The sequence below is a fragment of the Zea mays genome, chromosome 6 (genome assembly GCF_902167145.1).
Source record: "Zea mays cultivar B73 chromosome 6, Zm-B73-REFERENCE-NAM-5.0, whole genome shotgun sequence".
NCBI lineage: Eukaryota > Viridiplantae > Streptophyta > Magnoliopsida > Poales > Poaceae > Zea > Zea mays.
This window is the reverse complement of record NC_050101.1, coordinates 131287383-131298446: the sequence shown is the minus strand read 5'-3', so window position 1 is coordinate 131298446 and position 11064 is coordinate 131287383. Positions and strand designations below refer to the sequence as shown.

Genomic DNA, 11064 nt, shown 5'->3' with positions numbered 1-11064 from the left:
TGAACGAGGACGCGCCGTGGTAGGACGTCGCCGCAGGCCTTCGTCAAAGTGCCGAGTCCTGCGAAGGGTGTCCCTGCCCGCTTTATCTCCGTCGGACCAGCGGCTGCAGCGAAGGCCTCGAGCGAAGGGTGGCGTCTTTGCCTTCGCCCCAACACTATTATTTTGTTATTCTCCAAGTGTGTTGAATGAATGGTTGCTTTGCGTAGACAACGAGCAATCTGTGGTTCCCGAGTGTGTTGCAGGAGACTTCCCTGAGCAGCAACATGGTGAAGGCAAGTGTTCTCTGGCCCATTATGTCCTACTTAATTTATAATTCATTGTCCCGCATACCATGATCAACCTAAGGATTGACTAGTGTTCTGTTTTTCCTGTCCTTGGTTATCCTTTGGGAATTGGTTACTATGATTAGTATTATGCTATTGCTTTACTTTAATCAATGAACATGATGAGAATATTTATGATACGATGATGATATTTGATTATGATGAGGAACTTGTTTTACTTTAGGGGACTCGGGCTGTTTCCCGAGTACCTCTCCGTAAGGACCTGTTCGTTGGATGACCACCCGAGAAAATAGTACAACCATGAGGGTGGTATGGGATGCCCTTAGCTGATTAATTAGAGGAACTTGATGTGTAATCGGCTTCGCCGTCGTGCCATCAATGGGGTCCAGGCATAGTACTTCCTCTACCGAGACTAGGTGTCGAGGTTCTTTCGTGTTGCTTTTGTTAGTCACCCTTCCTATGGGGAGAGGTACTGTGTTTATCAAACTGGAGAAACCTAATGGGCGGCTATGACCTCTGGGTAATTTTTGTAAAAGCTACGTAGTGGATTCCTGGCCATTCACCTCGGTAGTGAAGATCGGGTCTATACAACCCAGGCTGGGAAGGGATCACGACTCGTGGGTAAAGTGTGCAACCTCTGCAGAGGGTTAGAAACTGGTATATCAGTCATGCTCATGGTTATGAGCAGCCTTGAGATCTCCTTTGATTAGATATTACTCTGGATATCTTTATGATGATGCTTAATGATGGTGATTATAATTATGGATTCTGGTATTTCCTCTCGGAGGGAGTATTGTTTGGGTAATAACTTGGGATTATTGTTAAAACTTGGCTCTACTAGTAATAAATATCTGACCAACTAAAAGCAACTTCTTTAAGCTTAACCCCACATACAGCTAGTCCACTTTAGCCAAACGGGACATTTGTTGAGTACGTTGATGTGTACTCACCCTTGCTTAAAACACCAAACACCAGGTTGTCCCCATTGCAACCAGTGCTCAAGAGAATATGAAGGCAACATGGACTTTCAGGAGTCTCGGGACTTCGACGAGTTCTAGATTAGATTAGCGGCAAACCCCCCCCCCCCCAATCAGCTGCATGTGAAGGCCTTATCATACTGCGTTTCGTTCCGCACTTTGATTATGATTTAAGTTAATGACTTTGTGGATGTTTTGGACATCGTGATGTAATAAAGTACTTATTTCCGCTATTATTTTGAGCAATGTATGATGATGTCCAATTATGTAATCGCTGTGTACGTGAATTTCTGATCCTAGCACGTACATTGTTCGCATTCGGTTTGCCTTCTAAAACCGGGTGTGACACCTCCATAGCCCTTTATTTGTCTCATCTGAAGTGTAGGGAACACTCCCACATATAAGTTGGTTTTCTCCTACCTAGATGAGCAATATGAGCCTAAAGCCCCATGTCATCTCTATACACCACATTGGCTTCCTTATTGAATTGGGCCACACACTAGTGGGCCTAATTCCAATAATCCCCACCAAAGCCAAGGTCTCTAATTGACTCAATCTCTACGCTTTTATATACCAGCTTTACAGTGCAGACTCGATACGGGTTGAGCTACACCTTGCATTACAGGATTCACTCCTCACGATTTGAAATAGATAAAGCCTTGAATTCTAGTCTTGTCTAAGTAGGTTTCACCTATAGGCATCACTGATACTAGGCCACCTAAAGCCATGCCTCTGATTGGAACTTTACAGTCATGCTCATGTGTCTTTAAGTGTGTTTATTTGAGATTACTCACATCTCATAGACCGTGACCTCATAGTCAAAGTCACATAGGTGTATTCTTACAAGTGTACCCTGCAGGACAGTACCTTGCCTGTTACAGGCCTCAGAATACAGTAAGACAAAAGTCAACCTCCCTTGCAGTACCGAGAGTACTCATCTTCTAGCGGGAAATGAGTAAAATGATGTACTCCCTTGTTATACAAAACAGTTTGTTCTTCCCAATTACTAACTCACGGGATCTCCGATCACATAGATTGGGTTACCACTTTATGATAACATCACGTGGGCTTCAATCCCATTTCTCTTGATGCTTCATCAATCACAGCGCGTGCTAATCCCTTTGTAAAAGGGTCCGCCAAATTTCGAGCAGTATTAATATACTCTACATTGATCTCTCCAATATTTCTCAAATGCCTTACTGATTTGATTCGTCGTTTCACATGTCTTGAGAACTTTGCATTTTCCTTTTCATTGCCTACAATTGTGATCACGATTTGATTATCACAATGCAAAAGAATGGCTGGTACTGGTTTATCAACCATTGACAAGTTCATCAAGAGCTCTTTCAGTCACTCTGCCTCAGTAGTGGCTGAATCAAGTGCTACAAGTTCTGCCTCCATAGTAGACTTTGTTAAGATAGTATTCTTATGAGACCTCTAAGAATTTGCAGCCTCACCAATGATGAATATACATCCACTTACGTCCTTGATCTCAGCTGCATTTGAGATCTAGTTGGAATCAATATACCCTTCAAGTACAGTAGGGTACCTAGTAGAGTGAAGTCCATAAGCAGAAATACCTCTCAAGTATATCATTACAGGTTCTAGTGCGCAGCAGTGATCGCTTCCTAGATTAGAAGTGAATCTACTCAATTTGCTCACAACGAACGAGATATCAGGTCTACTTGCACCAGCAAGGTCCATGGGGGACCAATAATTTGGTAGTATCTCAACTGATTAAATCCTTGTCCTTTGTTCTTGCGAAGCTTTAGACTAGGATCAAAAGGTGCTGGAGAAGCTTTGGAATCAGAAAACCCAAAGCGATTTAGAATGTTCTCCACATAATGAGATTGTTTCAGAATAATCCCATTCTCACCCTTAATCAGTTTTATGTTCAATATAACATCTTTCTCTCCCAAATCCTTCATATCAAAATTTTGAGATAAAAATGATTTCACATCATTTATCACATCAATACTAGTCCCAAAGATTAGTATGTCATCCACATACAAGCACAATATTACTCCCTTACCACGAACAAACTTATAGTACACACAAGTGGTAGCTTCGTTTACCACAAAGCCTGCTGACGTCAAAGTTCTATCGAGCTTCTCATGCCAGTGCTTTGGCGCCTGCTTAAGGCCATTTAAGGATTTTCTTAGTCTACACACCATGTTCTCATGTCCATGTGTCACAAATCCATCTAGATGCTTCATATAGATCTCCTCATCAAGCTCACCATTAAGAAAGTTGTCTTCACATCCATTTGATGGATGAGTAGATCATGACTCGCAGCAAGTGCAATTAGCACACGGATTGTGATCAATCTGGCAACTGGTGAAGAGGTATCAAAATAATTTCTCTTAGTTGTTTTGTTTCTTGTTGAATTCAGTTTGGTGATTTTTTTTGTTATGTGGTGATGTAAATTGTTGCCCATACTTTTTAAAGTGTCATTATGCTCTCGGTTCTATTGGCAAAATGGTCAATTGAAAAAGAAATACAAACTTGCAAAATGGAATATTATTTGTCAACCTAAGGAGATTGGTGGTTTGGGGGTAGCTAATCTAGCCACTAAGAACATTTGTTTACTTAGCAAGTTGCTCTTTAAGTTAATGAATGAAGACGGTACATGGCAGCAACTTCTATAAAATAAATATTTAGGATCCAAATCACTTACTCCAGCTTGAGAAAACAAGGAGACTCTTATTTCTGGGTTGATATCATGAATATTAAGAAAGAATTCTTGCGGTGGGGGAGGTTTCGAGTAGGTGACGGTCAAGCGACTATGCTATGGGATGACAGATGGATCCTGGATAGACCGCTTAAGGTCTTTTTTCCAAACCTTTTTAATATCGTGCGTAAAAGGAATGTTTAGTCAAAGATGTTATGAATGGAAATTTACCCAACCTTTTTTCGCAAAGCTATCGTAGCGGTGAAGCTGGTTGAGTGGCATAATTTATCAACTTTACTCGCATCTATTCCTTTGTGTCAATCGAAGGACAAATTCTTCTAGGGAGCGCACCGAAATTGAGTTTTCTCAGTCCAGTCAATGTACCGCCTTTTAATGAATACTCCCAATTTAACCCATAATATGTTGCTTTGGAAACTAAAACTCCCTCTCAAAATTAAAATTTTCTTGTGGTACATAGGGAGAGGAGTTACTCTCACTAAAGTCAATGTAGCTAAACGTGGGTGGATAGGTAGTATGAAATGTTGTTTTTGTAATCAGAATGAGACTATTCAACATATATTTTTTATTGTTACCTTACCATGAATATTTAGAGAATTATTTATCTTGCTTTAAATATAGAGAGACCCATCAATATTAATCAGATAATTATGAATTGGACCACTAACAAGGGAATATCACATCGGAAAAAACTCCTAATTGGAGTGGCGGCAATGTTTTGGTCTATTTGGTTGTGCCACAATAATGTGGCCTTTAATTTTAAACCAATACCATCAATTTTGCAAGTTCTTTTCAGAGGAACGTACGTATTGGCTCAGACTCTGGAGATTATTGCAGAAACAAGAAGCTCACTAAGAGATTCTTGTGGTATATCAATCCTTAGAGACGGTGGCAATGAAGATCTTTGCAGAACATGGACGGAGGTCTAAAGACAGATATATTAAAGGACGCTTGATTCGAGGACAAGTTCTTTCCAAGAATGTTCTTTTTAAATGATGCGTGTTTTATTAATTTAATTTTTAAACTGTAATGCCGTATGTAGGAAACTACAAAGGCTGGAACATTCTTTGTTTCCATTATCCAAATAATAGCCTACGTGTGAGGTAAAGGCCAGAATGATGTTTTTTCCATTATCTAAAAATATAGTGGTATAGATATAGATTATTTGAGGGTATAAATAACAGTAAGAAAAGGTATTTTACAGAATCCAATCAAAATTTTCATGAACATGTTCTCCTAACTAAAGATTGAGGTGTTGGATGTAATTTCTTCTTGCAATTCCAAATAAATTTTTCTATATAGAACACCTAGATTTTCATTACAATTGGCACAACCAGCTGGTACAAGAGGAGTATTTGTGGAATGCATGTCCTTACCACACAACACATCTAACATATTTATCCTATATTTTATTGTTAACCAAGATAAACTGGGCAACGACGGCAGCAAGCTAGCCAAGCCACGACATTATTATTGCTATCTTCCATCTAGTGAAAATGATACTGAACCATAGTCCATCATGGTCATCGCTGGTGATGGATACAATGACACCGTTGATGTGTTAAGCCGTGTTTCACTCTGCAGCAAGGCGAGCATATGAAAACTGAAGTGCGCCGGTAGCAGCTCCGGTAGCGGCAGATCACCATCGAGATACTGCAGAACTTGCCTCATGCTTGGCCTTGCATCAGGAGACGGGTGTGAGCACAGCAGTCCCAACTTCAACGCGAGGCATGCCTGGTCGACGTCATATCTACCCTGCAGTTTGATATCTATGGCATCAACGAGTGACCCTTTGTGCCAGTTCTGAATAACCCAATCGACCAGCATCAGCTGCGTGCCTCTGCCTGGGGTGTCTGTGTCTTCACTGACGACAACGGGCTTCCTTCCGCAGGTGACCTCAAGAACGAAGACGCCAAAGGCGAAAACGTCGGTGCGAGTGCTTGCCTTGCCTCTGTGCGCAAGCTCCGGAGCCAGGTACCCTATCGTCCCAACCACGTGCGTGGTGTGTGGGTCAGTGCCATGGTCATACAACCTGGCAAGGCCGAAATCTCCCAGGCGGCCATTCATGTTGTTGTCGAGGAGAACATTGCTGGGCTTGACGTCCCGATGGACGACGACTTTGTCCCACTCCTCGTGGAGGTAGAGCAGACCCGACGCGATGTCTCTGACGATCTTGAACCTCTGCGCCCAGTCTAGTACTACTGTGGCTGTGGCCCCCGGCGGCCTGCCCTCTTCGCCGCCGTAGCCGTACAGGTACCTGTCGAGGCTTCCGTTCACCATGTAGTCGTACACTAGGAAAAACTCGCCCTTCCTCCTGCAGTACCCGTGCAGCTGCACGATGTTGCTGTGCTGGAGGTGCCCCATGCTGGCAACTTCGGCGGTGAACTGCTTTACGCCTTGCTTCGAGTTGTATGGTACCGTCTTTACCGCCACTTGCGATCTCGACTTTGGGAGCACTCCCCTGTACACCCTCCCAAAGCCTCCTACGCCGACCAAGTGCTTGGAACTGAAGCCTTTGGTGGCGTGGGACAGGTCTTTGTACGTGAACCTCTGGGGGCCATACTCGACCTCCCAATCTTCACGTACATCCTCCTTATACCTGAGATGTCTCCTGACGAGAATCACAGCCGTAGTGCCAACCACTAACACGAAAAGGGCGGACGCGATCGGAAGGACGATCTCTAGGAGTTTAGAGGGGGCTCTTGGCCCAAGGTAGGGTAGCTTGGGTAGCTTGGTGGAGTCGATGGCTGGAGCAGGGCGATTCATCCCGAAGCTCCAGCCAAGAATAATGTGATGCCCCGTGCTCAGGCCTGTGGAAGATGAGAAGCCAATGTACGCTTCTTCCTCCGTGAGTACTGTGGAAAGGTTGAAGGCTAGAGACAGCAGTGGCGTCAGAGGTTTTGCGAGGCCTAGAGGGGCTATGGTCACATCGATCCGCGTCTTGTTGCCGTCATACTCCACCCATGCTTGGATTGGCTGCTGGCTTCCAATCAGGGGTAGGTTCGTGAACCTGCCACTGTTCTGATCGTTGTAGAAGCCTGCCGCGTAGGATTTCAAGGAGTTGAGGCTGTTGATGTCTATGCCGACATGGTTGTCGTTTATGTCCCCGAACTCGGTGTTTTGGATGGTGTCGAGCTCAACTGCAAAGATGTGGTTGCTCAGGCTGCCGTTGTTCGTGGAGTTGAAAAGGCCCAGGAACTGTATTGGGTAAGCGGCGGTGAAGTCTTTGCTTGGGCTAACGAAGAAGGCAAAGCCATGGCCCCTGATGTCCCCGAATGAAGAGAGGATGCCAAACACAAAGGAGACGGAAAAGGACTGGACCGTGCCATCGGAGGACCGGCGGAAGCGCAGCGGAGATGGGTGAAACGCATGACCCTTGATCCGGGCCGAATCATTAGTCAGCTCGATGAGGCCAGTCGACGTGATTCTGGCTGCGCCATCTAAGCTCAGGTTGCTGCCGGTGAAGCCATTGAAGACGAACTGTTCATGGTCACTACTAGCGGCGACGCAGAGTTCTGGTATAAACCCTACGATTAGGAAGAGGAGGATAGTCATAGTTATAGTGATGAGCTTGGAAGTGGCCATGGAGCTGATTCGACACCAAGGCCGGTATGTAAATTTATAGCACCCACTTCTTGCAAGAGATACGACCTAGTCTAGCTACACCCGGCCCAATTGGCATGACGCGGAAACAGCAGTCGGCGGTCCTCACGGGTTGGCAACTTGGCGTCAAATGACGCCAGCCTACAAGAGATTCAACGATGTCCGCATCATTTGTTTCGACGAATTGATGACTTACTGAGCTTAGTCTTGCAGTCGACGTTCAAACCAGCAGCATGCTTGCAATTTCGCTAGCAATTTTAAATACGGTACCGATCTTAATTTTAAACCAACAGCTCCCTAAAATTATTGTAGCAGTTTTCGATGGAAGGGTCTGAGCCATGAAATAGCTAATCATTCCATTGCTTCCAAATTGCTCGTGACATAAGAGCGATGATATCCATGGCAAAAGGAACCTCTAACTTGGCTTTGATTGCAACTACTTCCTGAGTAGTAATAACATGCCGCGAATAGGAAACATTCAACTTACTCTATTAGCACCTTCTTGCAAAATTGCATCTAAAGAATAGATGTTCAACCGATTCAATTTTCCGCCAGATACACTTTTTACAATCATAGGAATCAAGAGCAAAATTCTTCCTCTGTAGAAGCTCTCTTGTGTTCAGCCTATTGTTGATCAATAGCCAAAAAATACTTTGTGTTTGAGTTAGGCTGAGGCCATCCATAACCATCTAACCATAGGATGAGAAGAAGAATCCCCCCAATAGATTTGTTTAAGCTTTCTTCACCGAGAAATAATGAGAGCTCCAAATATATGACCATTTATCTCCCTCATGGACTGAGTCATTAGGTGTAGGGGTGAATGACAATAGTTGCAGCAACTGAGAATAAACTTGGTCTGATAGTGTCAAATAAAAATGTTCCTGCCAAGAGTGAAGAAATCTAAATCTCCATAGAGTGATGCGGAGGCGTGCCCAGAGGGGTTTCATGGGTATTCATTGAATACCCAAGTTTTTGATGATCTATAGTAATTTGTCAATAATGTATTACATAAAATAGCGTTAGAGCACATATTTCTTTAATCTTTTGAATTTTTGAATACTCAATCTCAAATGTCTGGGCCCGCTTCTGGAGTGATGTTCTAGTTCATGGAGAAAGAGCATAGTTCTGGGAAAAGTAGTTCCAAGGGTTGAGAATGCCATAGATCCTTCCAAAAGAGAATAGTAGAACCATATCTTGGTGACACATGGTCAATACCCTTGAACATTGTATACAGAGACATAATCTTCTTCCACCATGGCGAAAATCTAGCATTCTTTAGAGTTAGGGTGCCATTAATGTAGTATTTTTTCAGACAAGATTTATCCAGGGAATGAATTCCTTGTTGTAGAATTTATGAAGATGTTTCATGAGTAGTGCATCATTCTAGTATATTATATTTATTATTCCCAATCCACCCTTGGTTTTTGGTCTCTGAACCATCCTCTGTGATGCTAGAGAAGGTTTATTATCAATCAAATCTGATCCCCCAAAGGCATGTATTTTTCAATCTGCTTAATGACTCCAACAGGAATTTTGATGGAGCACATATAATACGTTGGCAGTGATGATAACACAACATTAAACATTTGTAGTTTCCCACCTTGGCTCAATAGCCTTGAGATGCCTGAAAGTCTTTTTTGCACTCTACTAAGTAGAAGGCAATCCTGAATTTTAGGCGGTGAAACTCCCATGGGTAGACCTAACTAAGTAAAAGGTAGGGATCCAATTTGACAATTAAAAGTGCCAGCTAATAACTTCATCCTCTCATCATTTACATTTATTAGCATAATGATGGACTTTGAATAGTTCACCCTTAAGCTGGAAGTCATTTCATAAGTATGTGCCAAAGATTTTAAGAAGAAAAGTTGCTTTTGGCTCTATAAGGAAAATGGACCCCGACACATTTGATTAAGGGATTTTGGTGTCTGATGAACAATATAACTAGTGAACTAATTATTTTCATGTGTCTCTGATTTGTAGTTCACAAGATGCGAGTATGTTTTGGACATAGGCATTGAGGATGTAACACCTCAAAAAGAAGACATTAAGAAGACCTTTATTGAAGATCTACAAGTATCAAGAAAAGTCCAAGACATGAAGAAGAAATAGCCACAGGCAGACGGTTTGTCCTCCCTGGGCGGACGGTCCTGTGAGTCATCGGACAGTCCAAATTGTACTGTGCGAGCCATTGTAATTGTACTGAGTGGGGTGAGAGTCTTGCGAGACTGTATCAACAACGTTTGTGATACAACCGCCACCGTGTACCAGAAAATACGAGGCCCATACCATTTCGGTCGAAAGCACGATAGTAAAGACGGCGGAGAGCGAACGAGAGGAGCTGCAAGCAGAGCATCACTTGCGCATGGAGAAAGCTCCCTTTGTGTAGGGGCACTAAAGAGGATTAGTCGGCACCTTACGTGGTTCCAGATACCTCGGTAAAAATACCGGCGTCATCCACAGAGGTTTACATCTCTACCCTTGTTGTTTAGCTTCCACATTTGCTTCAAGTACTTAAGTTTCAATCTCTCTATTCCTAGTTAGGATTGATACTTAGGATGCAAACCCCTTTTGCAATAGAGATAGAAACACTTAGACAAAACCTAATTTGCACAATCTAGTTTACATTTTTTTCATAGGTTTTGTTCTAGATTTTATTTGTGGCCTAGATTAGCAAAGTTTTTTAAAAGTCCTAATTCACTCCCCCTCTTATGTGTCTGTGTTCCTTCTAGGCTTGCCTCCATAATTAGCAAAGTGTCATCAACATACTGGAGAACCAGGAAATCCATTGAAGAAGAAATTTGAACTAGACATGTAAGAAGTCCCATGGTTTTTGCCCGACTGCCCAAGGACTGAAGCAAATCGAACAAAATAACAAATAGTAGAGGAGACAAAGGATATCCCTTTGTATAACACCTCTACGACAGTGAAAAGTTTACCCAGAAACTCCATTGAGTAGCATAGAAGATGTTCCCGTAGATAATATATTACTGATCCATTTTAACCATATAGGACCAAATCCCGTGAACTTGAGCATATCAATTATCAGTTGGTGCTCAATAGTGTCAAAAGCTTTTTCAAAGTCCAATTTAATAATTACAAATTCCTTGTTTGATTGATGACACCAATGAAGATATTCAAAGGCCCATATTATACAATCCTGAATAGTTCTGCCTTTAAGGAACCCATACCGATTTTGATGTATTAGCTTTAAAATCACATATTGCAATCTATCTGCTAGAATTTTTGTGAGCAATTTAACAGTTGAATTAAGGAGGGAAATGGGTCTAAAATCATTTTGTGAGACTGGATTTTAACTCTTTGGAACCAAAGAAATATAGGACCCATTAATATTTTGTAGACATATGTTATGATTATACAAACCATTATAGAGGTCATAGAAGTCATTACAGATGATGGGCCAGCTCCTCTTAATGAAGTCCAAATTAAAGCCACCTAGACCAGGAGACTTATCCGAAGGTAAACCTTTCATAATGCCATCAATCTGTTCCTT

At 42.5% G+C, this 11064-nt stretch overlaps 1 protein-coding gene across 1 annotated transcript; it reads right to left on the bottom strand.

The window, feature by feature from the left end:
• Nucleotides 1–5248: 5248 nt before the first annotated feature.
• On the bottom strand, nucleotides 5249–7524 carry LOC100382142 (uncharacterized). Its single transcript, NM_001174902.1, has one exon. The coding sequence runs from the start codon at nucleotides 7503–7505 to the stop codon at nucleotides 5427–5429; it is 2079 nt and encodes a 692-aa protein (NP_001168373.1). The 5' UTR covers nucleotides 7506–7524; the 3' UTR covers nucleotides 5249–5426.
• Between the last annotated feature and the right edge of the window lie 3540 nt (nucleotides 7525–11064).